The 26,349-nt window shown below is 38.1% G+C and overlaps 3 protein-coding genes across 7 annotated transcripts in view; 2 read left to right on the top strand and 1 right to left on the bottom strand.

The window, feature by feature from the left end:
* The window catches only part of ttll10 (tubulin tyrosine ligase-like family, member 10), a 42,775-nt gene extending 37,087 nt beyond the window's left edge, over positions 1 to 5,688 (top strand). For all 4 annotated transcript variants that reach the window (XM_055012825.1, XM_055012824.1, XM_023264493.3 and 1 more), the window contains 5 exons: positions 327 to 498; positions 1,919 to 2,059; positions 3,410 to 3,526; positions 3,601 to 3,694; positions 4,833 to 5,688. In XM_055012825.1, the coding sequence (XP_054868800.1) occupies positions 327 to 498; positions 1,919 to 2,059; positions 3,410 to 3,526; positions 3,601 to 3,694; positions 4,833 to 5,491 (1,183 nt within the window). In that variant the 3' untranslated portion in view covers positions 5,492 to 5,688. The remainder of the gene's footprint in view (positions 1 to 326; positions 499 to 1,918; positions 2,060 to 3,409; positions 3,527 to 3,600; positions 3,695 to 4,832) is intronic.
* Positions 5,689 to 5,830: 142 nt separating this feature from the next.
* Positions 5,831 to 20,360, top strand: LOC111564767 (probable pleckstrin homology domain-containing family N member 1). Of its 2 annotated transcripts, none has more exons than XM_023264557.3 (11): positions 5,831 to 6,626; positions 9,518 to 9,635; positions 11,509 to 11,655; positions 12,429 to 12,515; positions 12,772 to 12,859; positions 12,952 to 13,088; positions 13,187 to 13,333; positions 14,448 to 14,534; positions 15,917 to 15,992; positions 16,101 to 16,177; positions 17,493 to 20,360. In XM_023264557.3, exons 1-11 carry the CDS (start codon positions 6,532 to 6,534, stop codon positions 17,622 to 17,624), a joined length of 1,191 nt encoding a protein of 396 aa, XP_023120325.2. In that variant the 5' UTR covers positions 5,831 to 6,531; the 3' UTR covers positions 17,625 to 20,360. The 2 variants fall into 2 exon arrangements, with proteins under 2 accessions (XP_023120325.2, XP_035801497.2); XM_035945604.2 differs by having other exon boundaries at positions 17,473 to 20,360.
* arhgef19 (Rho guanine nucleotide exchange factor (GEF) 19) overlaps positions 20,347 to 26,349 on the bottom strand; it is a 27,070-nt gene continuing 21,067 nt past the window's right edge. The window contains exons 13-16 of the mRNA XM_023264549.3: positions 23,536 to 23,694; positions 23,365 to 23,444; positions 23,148 to 23,252; positions 20,347 to 23,014 (exon numbers count right to left, since the gene is read on the bottom strand). Coding sequence (XP_023120317.2) covers positions 22,860 to 23,014; positions 23,148 to 23,252; positions 23,365 to 23,444; positions 23,536 to 23,694 — 499 coding nt within the window. The 3' untranslated portion in view covers positions 20,347 to 22,859. The remainder of the gene's footprint in view (positions 23,015 to 23,147; positions 23,253 to 23,364; positions 23,445 to 23,535; positions 23,695 to 26,349) is intronic.

Below are 26,349 nucleotides of genomic sequence, written 5' to 3'. Positions count from 1 at the left end.
GAAACTGGGACAATATCCTATTTCTGATTATTTCTGCCTGATGAGCTTTGTTTCAGAAGGTTTTTTTTAATAGACACCAACAGACTCAAAAGTGTGATTTGATCCTTTAAGCTGAGTTGTCACATGCAGTTTTGAGATTTTGCTTCATTTTGCTTTATAGTTGAATAGCAGTAACTGTACCATCAAGGAGATGAACAAATGAAAAAGAGCCAGAAAAGCAATGTAACATGCAGGTCACATTTAATTTATTCTAGTTTATTTTGTTTAGGCAGTTGTCATTCTTGTGATCATAATCTTACTGACAAACGTGAACATTTCACACTCAGTTACATCCAGAGGCCGCTGCTCCTGAACAGAAAGAAGTTTGATGTGCGCTCTTACCTCCTGATCGCCTGCACTGCTCCTTACATGGTCTTTTTCCGTCATGGATATGTGCGACTGACCTGCGACCTCTATGACCCCAGCTCCAGCAACCTCAGTGCCCACCTGACCAATCAGGTAGACCCTAACACCAGATGCATTCTGCCAGGATATCAAACGTTTAACTGGCAGATCAATGTTTCAACAAAGTATTCCTACACAAGTTTGTGATTATCATTTCTTTGAAACCAGACAGGAATTAGAAACAGCTCTGTAATATATTGGATTAAAATAGGTTAGAAAATGGATCATTTCAGTTTTTCTGGAATGATCAATTTTCTTTTAATATTACACAGACATAATTTGTTACCAGAGTGGTCTGTAATTGAGATGTTGTAACAGGCATTGTCTGGGCATGCTTTTGTTATCTCTTAGAAACGGTGCATTATTTTGAAAGACACACACTGCTTAAGTTAAGATTTTACAACCAATATATTTAATATGTTGGATATTTAGCCTGATAAACATACTGTTTCTGCAAAACAGTAGTTTGATATTTGAAAATATATGATGTTTGATATTTGCTATGGAAATATTTACATTACATTCTTCACTATAACCTCTTTAATTAGATATAGCCTTCTGGTTATATCTAATTAAAAACCAGAGAGATATATTCTCATTACAGAATTTACAGTTGTGTCCCAAAGCTCTTAGCAACCACAGTGGATACACAGAAGTCCAACAAGCACTGGCTGAAAGAAATCAGGATGCAGTATTCATCAGAAATTAGTCTTCCCTTTGACCCATGCAGGAGTATTTAGAGAATAATATACATTACCTCAGCAGTTCATTATTACTAGTGAGCTAAGGGTTTTACAACCAGACTCTCTAAAATAATTAATGAAATGTCTGCAGAATAAAACTAAGACCTAAATATTAACACGTGCATTTGACAGAATATGATGTCTAAGTGTAATTTTAAATTTGTAACATAGCTTCTTTTGCAATCACACATATACACACCCACAACAGACAAAAGTGTTGAGAACACACTGATTTTATGACCAAATCATGGAGGATCCAGTGCACTTTAAGCTCTCTATACATCACAGCACTAATACCATCGCTGTTCTCAGCAGTAGTCCATGTTACTGAATGAGACACAAACCTGTGGGCATCTTTAGGCAATCAATTCATAATTACTGTGGCCACATGGTATATATTTTAGACCAGGACCAACTTCATTTTTTTAATGTTGAGTTTTGTCCAGTTTTATGTTGCATTTCAGCTTGATACAAAATCAGAGATTAGTTTTGTTTTTTTAGGTTCTACATTCCGTGAAGAATATTTGATGTTTAACCTGCTAAACATACTGTTAATGCCAAATAGTAGTTTGATATTAAGAATATTACTGTAAGGATTTTTACATGTCATCCTACATACACAGTATGCATCTGTATCATTTCCAAAGGTTTAAATATAGTTGTAGCACTGACTGCTGTCTGCTCAGCTGACTGCTCCATGTGTCTCTGGTCCCCCTGCTGTCCATCTGCAGTACATGCAGAAGAAAAACCCTCTGTACAGCCAGCTGAAGGAGGACACAGTGTGGTCCATGGAGAGCTTCAACACCTACGTCAACGACAAGTTTCAGGTTGCCAAGCGTCTGCCCAGGGACTGGGTGCTGGGCGCCTTTGCAGTGAGTGCTGTGGTGTGGTGGAGCTCTCAGGGACCAATTACCATTATGATGATGGTTGTTGGCATTGCAGCTAATTGAGATTGTGGTTAAGTTTGGATGAGCTCATTCCTGTCTGAGGATGCATCATCTTATCACTAAAATGAAATATTACACGTGTTGTTTTTCTCCACAGTGCTTTGCAGCACAACAAATGGTACAGTGAAACCTGTGCAACATGTTTTTTAGCCTCACCTGTCAGAGTGAAACCTCAAACCCTGATTGTGACACATTAGAGCGCATACAGTCAACCACAATGTGCCTGTTCTATTTCACAGAGACCTGCTACAAATACAAAACTACAAGTCCAGTTGAGCATTGGGTTTGTAATAGTTATGTAAAAAGATGCTACAATTGCATAAGAAGTCTGTGCATCATTGCTTCTGTAACAAATAACAAAGTGGCCTAAGAGATCAGTTAATCCAGTCAAACTGTCAGAGCAAGTCGTATGTGACCAAATCAGTTTTAAAAAGCAGAATAACTGCAAACATGCATTTTCAAATATTGTTGAAGATATAATGCTTTAGACTTTCAAAATGGCTTCCACAGCTATCTACTGTATAAACAATGTTTAAAAAATGTAAAAAAAAAAAAAAAAAAAAGAAACACTGCAGTCTTGCAGCTGCCAAAAATAGTGTATAAATAATGAAGTATAGCCATCTAATTAAAATCAAGTAATTTTTCATAGTTAAACCATATTTTCTAGCCTTAATTCATGTGAAATTTCCATGAAATGAAATGGCTTGTTAATGTTTTTAATGGAAATTTACATGCAAAATTGTATTAAATTATCTTTAATATTAAGTGAAGTGTATAATAATACACATTCAAAAAAACACATTTATTCAACATTTTTGTAGTGAAAATCTGAAACATATCTTTAATTTTACGAACAAATCTAAAAATTACAAAAGCAATACTTTTTCTATTAACTATCACTAATTGTATCTGAATTTTCAACATCTGTGCAACTTTGAATTCAGTCATTTAATCTATTAAGTGAACAGGAAATATTTCTGGAAATATGATAAATTTACAAAGACATTTTAACAGTCATCAAATTTTTTATTGAATTTTCTTCAAAAAATGGAAATGTTATGTTTTTTTCACAATTAAAGGTTTTATTGTTATTTTACATTTTACATTATATATTCAGTCTATTTTGTAATTTTATTAATATTTTCATGTATTTGAAAAATATGACAAAAAACACTGTAAACTAAAAATGTACTGACTTCATTTTTTTACAGTGTATGTCATTGTAAAGCAGAATGAAGGATTCACTGACTGATATTTTTCCTTTTCATGTATCAGAAGCGCATGCAGCACATCATGACCCAGTGCTTCTTTGCAGTTAAGTCAAAGTTAGACTGCCGCCTGGGATTCTTTGACTTGATTGGCTGCGACTTCATGGTGGACGAGGACTTTAAGGTGGGACAGAATTTGCTGAATATCTGGATGTTGGCTGGTGTTCGACAGGTTTGTCAGTCATGTGTTTCTAATAGGTGTGGCTGCTGGAGATGAACTGTAATCCAGCTCTCCATACCAACTGTGAGGTGCTGAAGGAGGTGATACCCAGCACTGTTGTGGAGACACTTGGTGAGTTTAGAACCCATCATCATCATCATCATCATCATCATCATCATCATCATCATCATCATCATCATCATCATCATCATCATCATCATCATCTTACCACATTTCACAAACCAGTCAAGTTCAGCTTACACTACTGTTCAAAAGTTTGGGGCCACTTAAAAACATCCTTATTTTTGAAAGAAAAGCATTTTTTTCAATGACGATAACATTATATTAATCAGAAATAGTCAGTCTAGACATTGCTAATGTGGTAAATGTCTATTCTAGCTGGAAACGGCTGATATTTTGTTTTTTCAAATTTTCCAATTTAACAAAACATACACAAAATACAGAATATCCCCCACCCCCTATACACATACAAAGTAAAAGAGTACCTAACTCAAAATGATTAGGTAATAGTCAAAATAATGGAAAAAATTAAAATACAAATAAATAAATAAATACAACATAAAGTAAGAGATGGTGTATGTGATTCTGACTTATATGGGTGACTTGTGGTGTATCAATTTGGTATTGTTTTTATAGTGTCTGATAAAGGTGTTGGCAAAGTGTCAATGTAATTTAAGTAGGGCTGCCAAAATCTTTGGAAAAGGTGTTGTATTCGTTTCTCAGAGTATACATAATCTTTTTGAGTAGGATGCATCTGTTCATTTCCATTAACCATCTGGCAATAGGGAGATGGCAGTCAGACTTCCATGCTACCGCTATACACTTTCTGGCAGTGCAGAAAGCTGTTTCAAAAAATCTCTTCTGGATGTTCCAGAATGTGCTTTAATGGTTGTGAAACAGCTGATTTTAATGGAATATCTACAGAAGGGTACAGAGGAACATTTCCAGCAATCATCGCTCCTGTGTTCTAATGCTACATTGTGTTAGCTAATGGTGTTGAAAGTCTAATTGATGATTAGAAAACCCTTGTGCAATTATGTTAACACATGAATAAAAGTGAATTTTCATGGAAACCATGAAATTGTCTGGGTGACCCAAACTTTTGAAGTGTGCAGGTCTGTTGTTTTAATGTTTTGAAGTCAGATGTGCTCACTTCACAGTGGTAGTTCCCTTTCATGAATGTGTGAATTATAACAGATTAATGTGTGGCACCACCCAAAGTAATTTGCTGTTTAATGCTCCTCTCTAGATTTAACTCTGGAGATCTTCAACAAGTGTCGTCTCAGGCAGAGAATCCTTCCCTTGGCCAGTCAGAGAGAGTTTGTGCTGCTGTATAAAAGTGCTTCAACTCCTGATTGTGTATTGGCCTGCAGCAAGAGTAACACAAACACTGAGTTCCACCAAAAAAACACCAAAAAGACCCAAAAGTCTGAACCCAGAATGTATAAGTCTGGGACAGAGGGCAACAGTGTGGCATCCCCTGCTATTTCTGTGAATGTTTTATCGAACGGTGGAGGAAGGTCTGGTCCAAGGTCTAGCTGCCGTCACAGCAGCTCCATTGCCACCTCACCTCTCCATCAAAACATTTCAGCAGTGCAGGGATGTTCCCATTTACACAGCAGCAGCAACGACATGCAGACTGTCAGGAGTAAGAGCACCAGGCCTCAGGTTGAACTCAAGCTGGGCAAATGTACTTTACCTCATCATTTAAAGGATGTCGATGACATGAAGCACCCTAAGACTCAGCAGAAGATGAGGATCGTCACGTCTGAGTCCAGTCTCTTTTGTGACTCTCCTGATACACCATCGCCTGGACCTACCAGACCTGCTGGGTTTATAGCTGAACATGAAGAAGAGTGCAAAGGGGGCACAAAGACATTAGAGTTCAAAACAAAAGAGGAATTGTGATCTAAGCTTTGTTTTAAAAATGAGAAGTGCGAGAAAATGCCAAATGTTACCATAAAGATGTGTTTATCTTGAACAAAATCAACTGGTTTCAGTGATTTTTCATCCTGTAAAGAATCCGTCAGAAAGAGGGCCTTTAATTTGAATTTTAAACATGTCTTTTGTTTCTGTTTTCTGAAATTAAATTAATTTAACCTTCATTCTAAAATTGTGGACATGGGAAATACATACATCAGTCATCTTAGATCAAGTTGCGTCACTTGACAGAGACAGAAGAACAGCTCCTGACCTGTGAAAAAACAGAAACAGGATTGTGTGCAAACCTTTCCACCACCTTACTGTAAAGCTAACCAGGCAGATCAACATGACACTCCACTGTACAGTGGTTGTAGCTTGTTTTGACTGCAGCACTCTGTGTCATAACTCATAATTATCTCACTTGACAATCCATATTCAGGCTCGGTGCATGTAAACACAGGTAGGCATCTTTCCCAACAGGATGTTTGCTTCATCCACGCACTTCTCAACAAGAAAGGCGCCGGGGAATTTGTCTTCTCAACATGATATTGTTCTACCTTCATTTGGTGAGGCTGCAACACAACCAGTTTTTATTTGTCATGCTGAGGCGTCAGCAGGTTCCCAGTGTGAGTTCAGAGTGTAAAACTGAGGAAGCTGCTCAGTTCTCTGCCGGCAGCCAACTGACAGGAAGGAAGGAACAACTACTGCGCAGCGACTCAACAGAAACTTGCTACTTTTATCTTCAATTCCTTCTTAAAAGGTTGAACATCTTTCGTTCTCGGGGCTCTGTGGAAACCTACATACATGCTGGGAAAGAGGGGGAACTGGAGCTTATCAGCACCCCTCCTCCTCCAGCCCTTCTCCAATGCACAATATCCTCTTTTAAACCCAGCCACCCCCCATTTTCATGTTGCCCCTTTGGTTTAAATGTGGCACATGCAAACTGTTTAGATGATTGCCTAAGCAGATGGTGCCGTGTGTGGACTAGAAGCTGAGACAAAACTCAGAGGGACTCCTCAGCTGTCATGGGATGCTGCAGTGTGACCCAGAGGCATACCGGAGTGGATGAGGTGGGCCCTGATGAGATCGAGCTCCTGGAACTTTCTGGAGACAATTTAGGGTAAGACAAATATACTGCTTAAAGCTAGAGGTTGTTTACAAATAGAATAGTACTGATGGGGAATTTACACATCTATTACTGTACTGGAACAAAACACTACAATGGAAATAAGAGGAACTACAAGGATACCAGCATTACCGTATCCAAAATGTGAAATTCAGTCACAGTTTTATAGAGTATCTTTTAACTTAGTTTAATGTGGTTTTGTGAGTTTTAGAGGAGGAAGTGGCAACAGCCTGTGAAGTGAAAAGAGCATCGACCTGTAGCTGCTTCTCTCTCAGCCTCTGTGGTTTTCTGTGGCATTTCATGTGCCACGCTTTAGATGTATGTAAAACACAAGAGTCCCCTAAGTAACCTCTTTCAAAGCTGTAGCATATTTAGTGATACCATGAGCACAGTGTACATACTATATGCTTCTTTTTACAGTAACAGTGTGTGTTGTTAGACAGAAAACTCCCAGGTTTTGTAGTGATGAAAAGTTCAATTATAAAGCATCATTAAAAAACACCTGCAGAACAGCAGATTACATTCATCTGATTTTGACTCATCAGCACGCAGTGGAACAACAACATGGTAGAACTAATTGGCTCCTATTTACCAAACATGAACTTGGGAACTCAGTGATGCTGCACTGATGTGATTATCAGATTATTATAAGACAATGGCTGGAGCATGGAGGGGTTGAATGCAGAGTAAGGGCGGGACAAATCCCCACTCGTTCTGAGGCTGGGGGATTAGCAGAGGCTAATCACAACAGGAGCTACTGGTCCTTATGTGTGGCTGTTTAATAATTACTACTTCTGTCTGCATGACACTCGTGTTTGTATTTTATAGCACACACAAAGATGTTGTGTTTCAAATATGCACAGTCACACATGTTATAGTCAGCTATGTGTACTGCGTCCAAATTCTACAACAAGCAAAAGTTTGAAGTACAAAATAGCTGATCTAATTGTTGTGGTGTAATGATTTTAACCATGTTAGCACGCAAGAAAATAATGTAATTAGACTTTGAGGAAATGATGCAATTTGCACCACTGATCAACATCATTCAAAGTGTGGAACTTGGAACCAAACTACTAATGAAACTTTACAAGAGAAAGCAGAATCTACTTTCAAAAATGTGTTTACTTCACAAACTTACCTCATCACCATCATCATCACGATGGTTCACTCGTAACAACATGACTGTCAACTCTTAAACAGCAGTTTCAGTGTTTCACTTTAAACAGTCATGATGACAGCCGTGATCCACTTTGAGTCGTGTTCCAGATATTGATTCTTCAAACTCAGCAAGACATCTGTCAGTAGGAGGATTTTAAAAAGGGCACCTCACAGCGCCAACACTTACTGAACCAGTAACGGTGAGGTAACACCAGGTCACTTAGGAGCTTGCTTATTACTAGAGACAACATTAAAGAGTTGTATCAGTAAATGTAACAAAATGATCAAAAGTTAGCTTTTCTACTTCCATTTTGCAGTGAACAGTGAGACAGATGTACATCAGCAAACAGCAAACATTTTTCATATGTGTGCTAACTGTTCCAACAGATAGCATGGACATAGTTTTACACTGCCTTTAGTGGGTTACAAAATAAACAGGTAAATAGTGAGCTTGTGGGTCTGTCTATGCTGCGAGTGCTGCAATCTGATTATGTCTGGCTGCTGCTGTGGTGAGCTGAGATGTCATTCATGTTGCTATATGTTCTTTATTTTCTTATTGGTTCAATGAGACCTCTAGCATGCAATATTTGCAAAGATAAATATGGATTCAAAGTCACAGTTTTAACAGTTTACAGCAACCAAAAGATCATAACACTGTGTGACTGTGTTTGTCCGTTGATGGGACTTGTTCTAGAGGACTGTGCGTAATTTGTTTTAAATGTGTAGACGTGGGCTTTGTGCAGTTCAATCATGTGTTATAGTGTTAAAGGGTCATGAGCGATAGTGATAAGGTGATATGTCTAATAGTGTTAAAGGGACATGGATAGTGTAATTATGTGTAATAAAAACACAGCGATTAAGAGCAATGTGCAATGTCATTATGTGCAATAGTGACAATGGGAGCTGTGCAATACAATTATGTGTGATAGTGTCAGAGGGATATATGCAGTGGAATCCTCTGGATATGTGTAATAGTGTCAGAGGGGTAAGTGTAGCATAACAATATGCAGTAGTGATAGAGGGATATGTGCAATAGCAACAAAGGGATATTTGCAATATACTCATGTTCCAATGTCACTTAATTATTGCTTTCTAGCTTGCCTTGGTCACTCAGATTTTGTCTGTTTGTGTGCACTATGTGTGGTTGCTTGTTGCTTGTTTGTATGTCTGTTCAGTTATGTTATAATGTTATCTGTAATTTAAAAAAAAAATTCTAACCTACAAGTGGAACTTGAGATGTAAATCAGCCACATGGCTATAATCTCTTTTATTCATGTGTAAATGTTCCATTTAAAGGTAAATGGTCTTCATATTTTTCTTTTCTATTTTAGTGGTTGTCAGAGCATTTTACAATGTGCTTCTAATTCATCCATCTACACCCACATTCATACACCAATGGTGACAGAGTTTCTATGCAAGGTGCCTGTCTGCCATCAGGAGCAACTTTCGGTTCAATGCCTTGCCCAAGGACACTTCAGCATGCAGAGGCGCCAGGGATTGAACTGACAGCCTGGTCAACAACTCACTCTACTACCTGAACCACAGCCGCCCAAAGAAACAGAACATACACTTTAACATTCATATTGCACAGCAAGCACCAGAATCCAAACCCACATCTGTGCCGTGAGGTCACAAACCTCTGAGCCACTCTGTGCCCTCAGCACTGACTGCTGTACATGACTCTGCTGCCTGGTAAAATGTTCTAATTTATGAGTGTGTGTTTCCAGAGTGTGGAGTCTGTCAGAAACCAGGCTTCAGCTGTCAGTGAGGAACAGTAGGGATGAGCAGCTGCCACCACCACCACCACCACCACGCAAGCCTTCAATACGACACCAGGAACAAGAGGTCAGTATACGTGTGTGTGTTATGTAGGACAGTGACAATGATGGTTTTGCACTTTTCACAGTCAGATCACACCATGCGGTTGAGCTAGGCAACACCTCACCATGTCTGTGCTCAGGCAAAGTTAGACAAGATGTTCCTCACATGAATACTAACAGTTTCCACTCTGTTATTTGCATTGAGGCCAGACACGCTCTGAATCCACACTGTAGGAATTTCCATGACAAATGTTACATATTTTGTATTCCCTGTTTTTAGTGTGATTCAAACTTTACAGGAAATAAAAGAGGGAGGAAACACTTAACCCTTAACTACCCCATGTAGTTGCTAGGTATTTTTTACTCATGTTACATTTTTACTGCAATATGAAGTCCTGCACCTCTATATAAAAAGCACAACTAAAAAAAATTCATTTTTTTTTTTTTTTTGCAATCAAAAAAGAACAAAAAGAACCAGAGTTTAATTTCTTTGGTTATCTATTTTGCAAAACATTACTCAACAATTTGTTCTCACACTGCTGTGTCAGCATGGTCTGCAGTTTTGATGAATAGAATAGAATAAATTGCTGTCCAATGCTTGTTAGTCACAGATGATTCACTAATGCCTTCCTGGTTCTCCCAGCGAACGCAAAAATTTTCGGCTTTCACAGAATCTGGTTAGTGTAAACACTTTAAATTTGGTGAATTTTTAAATTAAACAAATACAACAAGAAAAGCACTCAGAGAACGCAGTAGTCTGCCAAGGCTGCTCAGTCACTGTATGATTTATGACGGATAAGTCCCGATAAGTGTGAATGTGTGAGTGCTTGTTTGTCTTTGTATGTGGCCCTGCGACAGACTGGTGACCTGTCTAGGGTGTTCCCTGCCTTCGCCCGAGTCAGCTGGGATAGACTCCAGCCCCCCCCGCGACCCTAGTGAGGAATAAGCGGTGTATAGATAATGGATGGATGCATGGAAGTCCCGATAAGTTCACAGCGGTGGATTTGTAGTAATCATGTGATCGTCAGCAGGCAGTTGACGTGGTGTTCACTTGTTGTCATAGTTACAGTGACGCTGTGCCACTGTCTCGCAATGATACAGAAATCTTTAACAAATCTGTGGATCCAGACTATAAGCTGCATCACTGCCAAAATCTAATCACTTGGTCCTTGTGTCATTTCTGACCTTCCCTGAAAATTTCATCCAAATCTGTCATATAATTCCACCGTGTTCCTTGGCGGAGTAATAAAGTGAATTTGATGAAATATCATGATTTTAAGATTAGAGTTGGTTAAGTTCCCCATCATGTCATGTCACAGATGGGCAGATGAAAGAAGGCCAGAGACTCCAATGTTTCTGTGTTTTTTTTATTTTTATTATATTTTCTTACAGTTTTTAGCTCAGATATTGTCATTCGGTGTCAGTTTGACCATTGAAAAAAAAAAGACAACATGTACATCAAACCTGCTGGCATCTTTTGGTGTCCAGATAGTTAAATAAACTTTAAAAATAAATTCAAATCATCCAGATCCAAATCTCCGTATACAGAAAAATCCTGATGCATTTTTTCCTTAAGGACAGACATTGTTTTCAAATTTTGATATGAAGACCCCCTAGCTGTGTAACATTTTGCTCAAATGCAATAACTATAGGTTTTCAACAGTAAAACAAAGTTGGGTTTGCTGCGTAATGCATGACTCGTCACTCCGTGAAACATGTGGCCATATGCAGTAGAAATACTGATGTGAACAGCGGCATGGAGAGGTAAAAAGGGGGAAATGGCCACCCACTAGAAAAGACAAAAAATGTCTGACTAAGAGTGAATCTAGCTGTTTTTGTGTTATGAAAAAAAAAAATAAAACATGTAATAACCAACTGTTTTGGGTTGACGCCTGTAGGTGGTGCTGTGGGGCAGGAGCAGAGATGAACTTCATCACAGGATTTACTCCCAGCAGCCAATCAGGGGCTGGGAGGGCCAGCCGGCCCACATGTATGGAGAGATCATCCACTCCTCCCTGGCTTCTCTCTACAACAGCTACACACAGGTAACATCCCTCCATCTGTCAGTTACACCCATTCTACCCTCTAGAGCAGGGCTGTCAAACTCATTTCATACACAGATCCAAGCTGATCCCAGGGCAGTAAAATCAAAGCATAATAACCTATTAATAACATTTTTTTCCCTCCAAAAAATGTTTATATTTAATGAACTGTCTTTTTTTTTTTTAAATGAAACATTATGAACAACCTGAGATTTCTTCATGAAATTTTAACAGTATTAGTGTATCATTTACACAGTAAAACTTACAGATTGCAAAACATTTAGTCACATGTATCTGGAACTGAACAATCTAGTATTTTACTTAATGATCAAACCAACTTGTCAGTATCTAGAAATTATTTTAAGTTTGCATTCATTTCCACATCTGTGTAGTAATCCTGACCACCTCCTGAACTGACACACTATTATGGAAGAAGATTAATTTGCCCCCCTGCCTTTTAAATGTATAAAATTTAGACATAAAAAATTCACAAATATTCTGGCAGTGCATAACAATAGAGTTGCATCAAACCTGACATTATACTGCACATATTGCATGATCAATGTCTTTAAATGTCGCCGCAGTAAGGATTCTTTTCTACTTTTTGGAATGGAAAAAAAGTATGTTTTTAAAGCAAGAAAATATTGCCACAAAGGTTAGCTATATTATTGTGAACAGTAAAAGAAATGAGCACACAGATGATGGAGCTTCTCATCAAATTGTTTGAAAACAACTGTGAAATCATTATTCTGTCCACTTCTGCGTTCTCTCACCAGGAAACCAGTGAACACTTGTTGGTGTTGTTCTCTTTTCACTTGCTGATCCTCTCTCTTGATCACTCCCGACAAGACTTCATTTATGAGGTATTCTTTTACTTTGAAAAGACCTGCCCTTTAAAGTGTCACATGGTGTTTATGAGAAGATGGATTACAAACATATTCAACATGCAGGTCTATGTAAACATGATTAATTAGTCAATCAGTGGGATTAAAGCTGTGCATTCATAAATGTTGTTTTTTGTTGTTAGTGAATTCCTGCACAATAATCTTATTGGAAGAAGCTGAAGTACAATGACAACCACTATTTATTTCTTCAAGATTGTCTTCTCTTGTCTCGCAGGGCATCCTTCCCCTCTCTGGACTTTCTTTCCAAGTCGTCTCCCTGGAGCCTGTTGCATCACATTCACCACACATGTTTGAGATCAGCAGTGAGTCACTGGAAATTGCCAAGATCAGCTAAGATGTAGCAATGCAGTGTAAAGTACTGAGCATGATTTATGGCATTCCCTCTTTCATCCAGGTCCAATGGTAGACTCCAAGGTGTTCATATGTGCCAGTGCTGCAGAGTTACAGAAATGGATGCAGCACATAGAAGACAGAAGATACAAATCCACAACGCAACCCATGAGCCCCTCCCACTGCTCTCTCTCCTATCTAGTAATGACTAGCTGTCGCACATCTGGCTACAACTGTATATATAAAAAAATACTCTGATAAGTTGCCGTGAATTCATTGTGTACATCTTTCTCCTGTAGTTATCATGTGATGAGCACTGGAAAAGAGAAGAGCTGAAAAAATACATACTGCAAGCTCCAATATGGCAGTGGGAGGGCTCACCCATACAGCACATGGGTCATCCAGGATACATTTCCATTGTTCATATCATCAACACACAGACACAGGTAATAAATACCCTCAGTTTATCTGAACCATCATATTAATATTTTAGTACTGTTCAATAAAAGCAAGTCAAGGATTTTTCATTATGATATGGTGAAATAAAAAAAACAAGACTGGAATCGTGCTGTACACTACTTGTTGGTGAAATGTTGGCCAAAGACAGTATTTTTAGCAGGAAATATGGATATATCCATGTATATATATGGACTTGCAGGAACTTGCTGGGGCCCCAATACCACCCTTGTTTGAAAATATTGCCGTTTCCATTTCCAACTGCCAATAATCAAGAATTTGGCCATTACTAAAGCCATTAAATCATTGGATCTGCTTGATACTGTTTTGTCTATGTCCTCACCAAATTGTTCAGTTTGTTAAATTGTCAAATCTCTTAAAACAGTTCATAGTCTGATAGTATAGAAAAGAATTTCCCATGTGCCATTTCTCTTCAGGTGCTAAGAGAAGGCTTTGCAGCCTTTTTCTCTTTTTCCCTGTAAAAGCTGTCATTGTTCTCAGTGATGGTTTCATTTATTAAATTATTTATTTAACACACACTGGAGTAATACATCCAATTAACACAAAAATGTAGCGCTAGATTGGTTAATTAATGTGTATTGCAAACTGACTTCTACTTCAGTAGTTTTGGCCATGCTTTGGATCATGTAGGCACCAGGTTTGATGCTGATACACAGCACAGTATTTCACTGAAGTCCAGTAGTGCCAGAAACATGAGCAGTTATTCAGATTATCTCAACCTTTCATCTGACGGTGAAACTGGATAAGAATGCATCAGAAAAATGTCAGTAACACTCTCTCACTACACATACAGACTGTAGCTGTTCACATTTACCCATCTACCTTCTTTTTATTGATGTCACCACATTACCATATCTCAGTAACTAGCGTGTGATGTTATTACCAACAGAAATGGCAGCAAAATTGCAAAAACATGGCACAAGTTTAAATGAACTGAAGTGATCCTTTAAAATGCTACGAACTCTGCATATTCACATATGGTTACCTGTTCATAAGAGATAACAGAAAGTATTATTTCAGTGTGGTATAGTATTTGTCAGTGGTATGGTGCTACAGCAGACATTGTTGGCTTTGTTCTTGTAGGGACTCCAAGAAAGACTGATGGTTCTCTTCCCTCAAGACGTCCTGCTGCTGTCTGTTGACAACAAGAGGCTGAATATAAAATATGAGGTACTGTAAAATGACTCTATGGGAAAAATCCATAATAATACCCTTTCAACCACTGCAGCCTAACTTCATGGCCCAGTCATCATTACACAGTGTTTGTTCTTTCGACATGACATACAGTATGGGTGGAACACTTTGTAACTCAACCTGCTGTATACATCACTGAATGCATTTCATCCGCAGCTGCAATAAAATGAACCACCTCCTATATAATAAACGTATGATCACATTAACCTTTAGAATTCCAAACAGTTTCTGTACAGTTTTTGCTCCTGTCACATTTTTACTCACTGTGGCCTCATTTTCTGCTGCAATATAAAGTCCTGCACAAGAACAATACCCTGCACACCCTGCTGGATGTGCACTGCCGTTCAAAAGTTTGGGGTCACTTAGAAATGTCCTCGTTTTTGAAAGAAAAGCTTTTTTTTTTCAGTGAATATCTCCATAGGGGTGCAGAGGCCCATTTCCAGCAACCATCACTCCCGTGTTCTAATGCTACATTGTGTTAGCTAATGGTGCTGAACGGCTAATTGATGATTAGAAAACCCTTGTGCAGTTATGTTAGCACATGAATAAAAGTGGGAGATTCCATGGAAAACATGAAATTGCCTGGGTGACCCCAAACTTTTGATCGGTAGTGTATCTTTTAACAATTTGTGCCTCTGTTTACCTTTTTTGGGCCATGCCACATTTATTTTATTGATTAGGTATGCTTTATTTTCCTCTCTGTCTCTCTTGTGGTCTCCTCTCTGCTCTTTAAACATAGTATTGCAATTTACCTGAAAAGTCTCTGAGTTTTTGTCAAGTGATTGTTGTTTGCAGCCGAGCAATTCTTGGCTTCTCCGTTGTGCAGAGGAGTGCAGAATATTTTGCTTTTTCAAGAATCTGGTTCAAACTGATTTGTTATAGTAATTCTGATTAAATAACACAATTTAAAGTTTAGGCTGCACAGTGGCTTGTTGGTTAGCACTTTTGCCTTGGAGCTAGAAGATCCTCGGTTCGCATCCTGGCCTTCCCTGGATCTTTCTGCATAGAGTTTGCATGTTCTCCCTGTGCATGCGTGGGTTTTCTGCAGGTACTCCGGCTTCCTCCCACAGTCCAAAAAGATGCTGAGGTTAATTGGTAACTCTAAATTGTCTGTTGGTGTGAATGTGAGTGTGACTGATTGTCTCCATATGTAGCCCTGTGATAGACTGGTGATCTGTCCAGGGTGTCCCCTGCTTTCACCCTAAGTCAGCTGGGATAGACTTCAGCCACATTTGGCATTTCTTGGTTACAACATGCTTTTCATACTAGCTGACAGGTTTTGGGGTTCAGAGAGTTGAAATAGAAATCTCTGCAAAAACGTCAGAAAGCACTTTTTTACTCCATGTCATCTCTAACAGGGCAGGTTGGCCCGACAGAGCATCAAAGCCATAGAGAGATCAGCTTCACCAGGATGGCTGGAGTTTGAGCTGAGAGGTATATTGCACATGCATGTGACATCAGTACATTTTTACCTGAGTGTAACATGATGTGCAAAAGAAGAAGTGCATTGATTCATTTCATGTCTTCACTGTTTTGTTTTAGGTGAGCTGGTAGAGCCTCTGCAGGTCTCTTGCACCTGCCTGGAGGATTATCAAAACTGGATTTTTCATTTACAACAGGTTAGACTGCCTTATCTTTAGAACATTTTATACTAATACCCTTGTATACTAAATAATATATATACTAATAAAAGCAGGAAAAGCACTCAGAGAGCAAAGTACTACACCAAGGTTGTTAATTCAACCATATGGCATTGTCAGAAATGCGGCTTTTTTTTTTTTTTTTTTAATTTTTTTTTTAAGGAATGCAGCATTTGGTAATTTATTAGTTGTTGATGATTGGAAATCACGGCAACATAGAATGTGGCCATTTAAAATAGATGTATCCACAGACAAAATGACCTTGCGCTGAGCGCAGGGGTGTGTTATGCATTTGTATGTTATGTACATCGCTATGACCAATATATGTAGTGGGTATGTATTGATGGTACTCAGAAACACCCCCGATTTAATCATTGTTCTTTGTATGATTTCTGATGGATGAATCCCGAGAAGTCCGCAGTGGTCGATTTGCAGTAGGATCACAATCATGTGATCATCAGCAGGCAGCTGATGTAGTGTTCACTTGTAGTCATAGTTACAGTGACACCATGCCGTTATCTCACAATGATCCAGAAATTTTTAACAAATCTGTAGATCCAGACTATAAGCTGCATCACTGCCAAAATATTATCACTTGGTCCTTGTTTCATTTCTGACCTTCCCTGAAAATTTCATCCAAATCCATTAGTCTGTTTTAAAGTAATGTTGCACACAGACAAACAAACGGAAGGACAAACGTACTTCGATTGTCACATAACTCTGCTGCGTCCCTTGGCAGAGTAACTAGATCACAGTTTCTATGATCCCAGATCTTCTATAGCTTTAATACAGTTATATGTATGTGTACAAGCTTTTTATATGCATCAGTCCTTGTCATTTAACTGATCATTTTTCTTCTCTGTTAATTTTAAGAAACAAAATCATGTATCATTTTGGTGACATCTGCTGCATCAGTGCCTAGGAAGAGATAATATAATTTAATGGACCATATTTGCATGGTGTCTGTCTATGAGCAGTGAGTACATGGAAAGTTTTTTTTAAGACAGAGCTGATTTCCTGGCTTCTGGGCCACCATTTGTATTACTTTGCCATGAAATTTAACTTGTACAAACTTGTTGAAGATCAAAAGTGTATTTGGATTAATTCTTCTGTTGCTTGTGCTCTGCAGGGAAATGCAAGTAGAGGAAAAAAAATGTAAAAATCCTTAGGTTTGCACAGGAGATACAGTTTTATGTTTATTGTGGTCATTTGAAAACTTGAAATATTCACTCGCTAATGTACTGCCTGATACCTTCACCGTTTGCAGAAACAAGGCTTTCTCTTTCATCCACAGCCAGACAGAAGCAGCCACGTTACTGTGAGTCACGCTCCACCTCCAGTCCTGCCAAAGATGCAGAGGAGCAGGAAAGAGTCCCAGGACCCCATGATCACAGCCGAACAGTGTCACATCAACGGACGCAGCTGACTCATCGGAATGGAGAAAAGCTTCAAAAGTCACTAATTCTAAATCAACAATCTCATGTAGATAATATGTACATATTACTTTACTTTGCCACAGTAGGAAGATACAGCAGTGAAGAAACATTCCCGCTCTAATTGTGATACCCACTGAGCATTAGATCCAATTTGAACATTGCAGTGTAATTTGAAACTTATATAGCCTAGAATGTATAAAGATAGGCCAGTTTTAGTCCAGCCAGTTTACTTCTTTATTACATAATTCACATGAACAGCTATGGCAATAAAAAATTAAAAGATAAAAATAATTTGTGTTGTCATTTCCTGATGGTGCAGTTTGTCAGGGCTAGACAGAGCCAAATGTTAGCCTAAACATAAACTGTATCACCAAAACAACTATGATTGTCCAGAGATGAACATGTAATGTACCATGAAACAATTAACTGATTGCTGTTAAATGGTGCTATGCTTAACATAAGAGATTCTGATCTACCTGGTCTGATCAGGTAGGCACAGAGAGAATCTGGCCTACTGCTATGCTAATTTATGAATTACTTCATATCTATACACTGCCATCTTTAAAAGCTAATATGTGCTCTAAGATGCGCTACAAAGAAGCACAACTGCAGTCCAAATTATGCTAAATTTATCTGAATTGTCATTTCTAGATCAAGGCATTACTCATCACTGATGTTTTAAAGATAAATAAGTTCATGACATTTATATATATGTATATATTAATCTATATCGTACTGTCTCAACGCTTCTCACATGGTGAGGTAATTTGTGTGGACGTCTGGACTGTCACAATGCCCAACAGTATTCCCTCTGCCTCGTAACACATATCAAATATGTGATATGAGCCTCTAGTGTGAGCTGAATCTGTGAAACGACTGATTGACAGCGTCACAGTTTTGATGCCTGGTTGGCCTTTAATCATGTTTAGTTTGTTTTAACAGATAGATGTATATATCTAAACGTACAGCATTGAAATGATGTTGAAACAAAGGTAGGTGTGATTTAGACCTCTACTAAACTTTCACAAAATTTGATCTGATTTTAGCCTAGAAGACTGTGGTCCGGTCCAAGTCTGCATCCTAAGGCCTAAACACAAAACCCTCACAGACCTAAATGATGTCACGGCTGCTTTAGTGTGAGATCATGAAGTAGTATTAAAAAGAGGAACAGGACACACTATAGTGGCAGCACATGTAGCTCAAATCTGGACTCGTGCTTCACTCATAGTTGGATCAGCTGCTGAGGTGTTGACTCGTTTATTGCGACATTACAGCATTTATACATTTTACCAATCACTGACCACAACAACATGCAGCCAGATGTTTAGTTTGTGAATATTCTGTGGAGGGCGAGACATCCACAGTTCTGAGGCAAGGGAAATGAGACTTCACACCCAGAGGGCATGGCAGAGGTGTGAATAACTAACCAGCATCTGGCAGGTCTGTCTCACATTACTCAGGACATCCACTGAATGAAACCAGACATGAAAACAAACAAACAAATAAAAAAAACTGCATGATCATTGGTTGATAGATCGTTGCTGTTGGCCAACCACGGGGCTATTATAATACCCCCCGAGCCACACATAATAATTATTATTGTTATTGTTAATAATACTTTAGTAAATACACTACTATTCAAAAGTTTGGGGTCACCCAGACAATTTCATGTTTTCCATAAACTCACACTTTTATTAATGTGCTAACATAATTGCACAAGGGTTTTCTAATCATCAATTAGCCTTTCAACACCATTAGCTAACACAATGTAGCATTAGAACACAGGAGTGATGGTTGCTGGAAATGTTCCTCTGTACCCCTATGGAGATATTCCATTAAAAATCAGCTGTTTCCAGCTAGAATAGTCATTTATCACATTAACAATGTCTAGACTGTATTTCTGATTCATTTAATGGTATCTTCATTGGAAAAAAAAACTGCTTGTCTTTCAAAAACAAGGACATTTCTAAGTGACCCCAACCTTCTGAACGGTAGTGTATGTAATATGTAAAATATGTAGTATTTGTAAATCTGCATACTTGTTATTGTTAACCAATGGGCTATCCTACAATCAATGGCAATTTATTGAAAGGGCAAAAAAGACATGTTGAAAAGTAGCAGAAAAAGTAGTTTTATTGAACAATAGTATAGCTGCAATAGTTCTAATTGTGTAAAGAAACATTCAAATTTAAAGATACTGAAATTGCTTTAAAATATCCTCAGAAATGAAAGTTCAACAAAAAACATGTACAAATTTTCAAAAACAAATTTTGAAAAGTCAAAGAAAAGGCCAAGTTGTGGTCCATTTCTCTGGACTGGACATAGCACGTCACTGCCAACTACTGGCCAGTAGCTTGGGCACCAGACAGGGTTAAAGTGTCTTTTTGCTGCCTCTGGGTCATATTTATTTGGTGCCATTTGACCTGATGGTTGTAAGTCACTAAATGTACACTTAGTGGGAATATGTCTCAAAGTCTGTGAGTTTGTGAGTGTGAAAGTTGGGATTGAGCCGATGTACTAGTTAGGTGTTCTTTAGATGTTTTATCAATGGAAAATTGCTCAGTGGGTATATTTGGATGAGTTTGTAACTCTGACTGAAAACATACTTGTAGCTTTCTTTTATGTGGTGACTCACAATAAAAAGCCATGACCTGGTTTACAAGCAGCTGAAGAATGTTAGACACTGTAGACTTAAATAAAGTCCTCACAACATAGTATATTTATTTCATCAGTATTTATTCCAGTGGTTAAACATTTACAGTAATGTGCAGAAAGTCAGTAAACATCCAGTGTATTCCAGTTTTTATATTTATTATGGTATTAGAAATTAAACCAGCTGCAAAGTTTGTAGTTTTGAAATGTAAAAGTGTCAAATCTTTTTTAATATAAATTACAGTCATCAAAGTACATGGAACATGTTCTATTTTTTATACATGAAGCCATCTACAGAAAAATACATTTACACCAAAATCTCCTTAGAGAACAACCAGCTAGAGGAGTATAAATACACGTGCTGCAGCAGCAAAAATTTAAATTACAACTAACAACTTAGATGTAGAAAATAGAAGGGTTATAAACATTTCATGTGCCACTGGAAGAATTTACACTTGAATGTTGATTATAGTGGTCCATTAACAACAGGCCTCAGCTCAGTTACACTGAGCTATCAGTCATTTAGGGATTTTTTACACTTAATGAGGAAAACGATGTGGATGATGCTGACCTAACTGTAAATTAGTGCTTAAACTGTTTATTCTATATTAGCATTTAGCGTTATTCTATATCAGCGTGATACAACAATCTGTATTTTATTCAGCTGATGCTACATTTGGACACAAGATTTAAAATTAGTTCACGTAAAGCAAAGAAATGTAAATAAATTTGGAATGTTTGTTTTTCACTGGTTTTAAAGGGCGAGGCTAATGATATATATATATATATATATATTTAAGTCAACAAAGGCTATAAAAAAACCAAAGACTACAATGTGTCAGTCAGTTTGAATTTTACAAATTCTCCTTTCCCATCTGTGTTTCTGCCCCATGAACTTTGGTTGATACTGAGGGCAGAAATCTTTCAATACAGACAAGCACATAGTTTCTTTTTTTAAATTCTCACGTCTCATGTCTTGAACTGATAGCAAACAGCAGCAGTGCATTTGTTGGGGAGTATTTTCAGCAGATTAATACACATTTGGCACTTCAGTTGATACTTACAGCAGCTGGACGGTCTGAGTGCGACTGACAAAATAAATGACACTTTCTGTGTTAGTGATAGTGAAGAAACATGTCACCTGTGTGACTCAGTAGCACATTAAAAATTGAAGTAATAGATTAAGAACAGAAATGGACATCTTTGGCACAAAGGAATAAGCAAAATCTGGCTTTGGCTACACAGGCAGTACTGTCATTCAGATCAGTTCATTATTACTTTGGGTCTTTTCATGGACTTTGTTGACAGTAAAACATATACAAGGTGTCTCTAAAGTCTGGATACAGAAAATCTCATTTACTATATTTTTTTGCCTTTTTTTTTTGCCTCCACAGATTAAATATGGCTTTGTGGAAAGAAGAAAGAGTTGAACTGGTACTTCTCAGTGGATGTGAGGGATGGACATATCGAAAGATAGGGTTAGGGTTAGGGAAGCGATTTTTTGGGGCTAGCATGAATTTTAACCAGAACCAATTCTTTAGTTTTGGTTGATACATTTGGTTGCTTAGAACAGGGATTGTCCATGACATTACTTTTTCAACCACCTTCGTCACCGTGGAAAAGTGGAATCCTCCGTGGATGACGTGCATTAACTTCATCTGCTATCTTTCAATATGTCCATCCTTCGTGTCCACTGAGAAATACCAGTTCAACTCTTTCTTCTTTCAACAAAACCATATTTAATCTGTGGAGGCAAAAAAAATGATAGTTAATGAGATTTCCTGTTTGTCCAGATTTTAGGGACACCCTGTATAATATGATCACACCAACTCTTTAACTAAGCTAAGGCATCATATGTTATGACAGAATCCTGAAAATTAGTTTCATTTTTAAACCACCATTCTGGAAAATCCTCTGACTTATCATCCTCTTTAATAAAATGGCAGACAACAGATTTACACCTCTTAAGATGCGGATCCTGATCTCGATCACCTCACAAAACTCAGTTGACTGCACAAGATAGTCAGATTCATCTATGCCAGCCGATAGAAGAAAAATGCAGTGACAGATTTTGAGATGACATCGTTCTACTGCTTTCTGAAATATACATGTTTACTGCTGAATATGTTTACATTTACCAGTGGTGGTGATAAATGTGCAAGTATACATCTATCACATTTAGGCTTGGTATTGGTATTGAAATGTATTCACAGAAAGCACTGATAAAATAATGGCTCCTACAAAGTGGAAATTTCAGAGTGGCAAAATGGTTAAAAATAAGGACTTCTGTCAACAGATTCTTACTGAAAAAAAATTAAATGAGCATTAAAAACTTTGCATTATCATTTCAAAACTGCATTCAAAGCTGCAATGCTTATGGAAACTACTGATACATAGTTTAGAAGCATGCAAAGAGGCCAGAAATGTTTGCTTGTTGTAGCAGTTGCATACTATACATACTGAAGGTCCCATATCCAACTAAAATTAAAACAGTCATCCAAAAGCTAAAAAAAAAAAAGCACCTTCACAACTTAAATGCAGCTTTGACACATAACAAGTCGCAGTGAAAATGGTTAGTTCTCTCCCTTCAGTTTCTGTGTGACACATTTGATGCGGATATTTTCTCGGAGGTTGCGGAGGCGCGCGCTGCGACTTGTGATTTCCTCCACGTAGCTTTTGGGGAACCAGCCCCGCTCTCCGTCTGACAGTCTGATGCCCTCCACCCAGCCTAGTGAAACACAACATCCCTTAGACATCAAACGCACCAATACACATTTGACAGACACAGGTTATGATTGTTTGGGTTCAGGTTGAAGCTAGAATGCAGTTTATCTTAAAGTGGACATTCCCCAGATTCTTACCATCACTTGTAATGGTCTTAGCATGAAGAATGTCAGCTTTTTCCAGTGTTAACTCATCGTGCTCTTGGGCTTGGTAGCTTTTAATGCACTGAACCTGGGATATATCTAAATGGAGAGGTCAACAACAACAACAACAAAAAAAAAAACGTAAAAAACGATGAATGAGAAGATTAGGGGTTTATAGGGATTCATGGTGCACCTATAAGTCTCTACTGACCATCATTTTCACTGGCTTGCTCGATGTCTTCGCGTGGGTCAGATGGGAACATTGCTGTGATCCATCTCTGCTTCCCGCTCCTTGGCACACACAAAACCAACCCAAATCATCCAGCTTTGACTGAAGCAAAATCGCTGCTGAAAAACGTTTGGAGAAAATGCAGTTACTCACTCAGTGTGCGATTTAAGCAGGATCTGATGTTTGAGCTGCTGGCCTTCACAAAGCTGCAGGTGAAAGATGAAGCCTGAGATTCCTTGCAGCTTCTGACTGAGATCCTTCACTTTCAACTCTCCTATCTTGGCATGTACAAACACCATGAACTTCCATGTACTGTAAAGGAGAAAGGTGCAATTTTATTATTAAGATCACTGGCAAGCAACATATATCAAAATATTTTATATTTATAAGCAGCTAGTGAATCTTTAATGTTTATGTATTTAGGTTTTTATTTGGTTATAACATCTTCCCAATTATAATGATGGTATAAGTTTGTGTTGAAGAAAAAACATTTGTTCTTCTTATTCTGATGTCTCACTGGCAAATGGAGATATGAATTATACCTTCCTAAATGTATTCTTTAAAATAATAAAATAACTTCATTTACATGTAAAACACACCATATTTATTTTTATGCGACATTTTCAAGTGAAACTGTAAACTTCTAACCTGACAGGTGCTAGTCTTGCATAGCCAGATTATTCTTTCACACCGACACAGTGCTTTGTAGAATGGTCTGACTGCTATAGGGCAACATGTAGATAGTGGAAGAGAAAGAGAAAGAAATGCGAGGCCAATAGCAGGCTTATACCTGCAGTCTGCAAACCCCAATTCCAATGAAGTTGGAACGTTGTGTTGTGTAAATAAAAACAGAATACAATGATTTGCAAATCTTTTCCAATCTATATTCAGTCGAACATACTACAAAGATAAGATATTTGTTGCTCAAGCTGATAAACTGTATTGTTGATATTCATTATTTTTGAATATGATGCTGAGACGGGGCATGTTTACCACTATGCTACATCACCTTTCCTTTTAACAACACTCAAACATTTGGGAAATGAGGACACTAATTGTTGAAACTTTGTAGGTTGGAATTCTTTGCCATTCTAGCTTGTTGTACGGCTTCAGTGGCTCAACAGTCCGGAGTCTTTGTTGTCGTATTTTGTGCTTCATAATGCCCCACACATTTTCAATAGGAGACAGGTCTGGACTGCAGGCAGGCCAGTCTAGAACTTGCACTCTGTTACTATGAAGCCACACTGTTGTAACACGTAGAGAATGGGGCTTAGTATTGTCTTGCTGAAATAAGAATGTCGGTGAAAAGACGCTGCTTGGATGGCAGCATATGTATGTACCTTCCAGCATTAACGGTGCCTTCACAGACATGCAAATTCCCCATGCCATGGGCACCAACACACCCCCATACCACCACAGATGCTGGCTTTTGAACTTTGCGCTGATAACAATCTGGATGGTCCTTTTCCTCTTTAGCCCGGAGGACACGACGTCCTTGATTTTCCAAAACAATTTAAAATGAGGACTCGTCATACCACAGCACGCTTTTCCACTTTACATCAGTCCATCTCAGTTGAGCTCAGGCCCAGAGAAGCCGGCGACATTTCTGGATGTTGTTACAGTTTTTCTCAATTGATAAGACACTACATTCCATTCACTGCACTCAGCCACCAACTGACTGCACACATTTCTCAAAAACAGGACTCTGCTGTCAAAATTTTGGACACTATTCATGGTTTGCACACAGTTTCCAAAACGCTTGCACTCTTTTTGCAAAAGACTGAACACGTTTTTTGCTCATTTGGTCATCAAAGTGAACACTAGGAAGCAGAATTGGGACACTGTTCCAACACTGCTGTCACAATTAAGACACAACAGGTCAAAACTGAAAACACTTTTGCCAATGAACTGCACACTATAAAACCTGCTGGGAAACAGAATTAGCTGTTCACAATGCAATCTGTTGTTAAGGTCAGCAGATGGTAAGGATGAATAAAGTAAATGGTTTCAGGTATATTGTGGTTTACTTTACATGTATGTAAATGTTGTTTGTCACTTCAGTAACATGTCTACACTGGAACAATACAAGCAGTCAGAAATGTTTTGAGAATACTGTAAAAAAATCTAATGCATAATTCTGGTTCACAAGTGCTGGTAAAATTACAGAAAGTGTACATGACTGACTTTTCTGTGTTTTTTGTGCATTTGTTCCAGAGACTTTTTCAGTTGGATTCTGATGATACACATGAATACATCTGGGACAATGTTAGTTTTCATAGAGGACTATTGATTAGGTAATAGTTCAATATGAACCCTCAAGTTATTGTGGTTTTTCTGCCACCATATTCTCCCTTCCTCAATCCTATAGAAATGTTCTTCTCTACATGGAGGTGGAAGGTATATGAGCAGCAGCCATACTTTGGGAAAATCTCTATCAATCAGTGGTCTTGGCATGTGGTGATGTTTCTGTTGATGCATGTCAGGCTGGATCAGACACATTAGGTCTTTCTTTCCAGAGAAAACATAGCTTGTGATGTTGATGAGGTCCTGTGGTCTGACCAGGCTGAAAGAATTGATGCAGACATGGTGTAAATATTTGCATACTGTACTGTGTACAATGCAGTGCTGTATTTTTTGTCTAGCATTATTTTTATTTTATAAACAGTCAAGCACTGCAATGACCCCTCTGATTCATTTATAGGATGCATTTGTGTTTCAGTTGTCATTTTTGAGGACTGTATCATTTTTTACGCTTCATGTGAAAACACAGTGAGAGAGGAGTGTTTTGTATTTAGCAGTGCAATGTCCTACTTTTACTTCATGTGTCTTAATTTTGAAAACAAAGTTCAAAATTTGAAAATAAAGTGCACTTTTGACACAAATGTGCAGTGCTTTGTGAATTGTGTCCTAATAAAGAAAATAGGGTGCAGTGTGTTGGGAAATGTGTGCTATTTTTCAGGAACAGTG

Source organism: Amphiprion ocellaris, chromosome 8 (assembly GCF_022539595.1).
Source record: "Amphiprion ocellaris isolate individual 3 ecotype Okinawa chromosome 8, ASM2253959v1, whole genome shotgun sequence".
NCBI lineage: Eukaryota > Metazoa > Chordata > Actinopteri > Pomacentridae > Amphiprion > Amphiprion ocellaris.
Note: the sequence above shows the minus strand (reverse complement) of the source record. Positions and strands in the feature narration are given on the sequence as shown.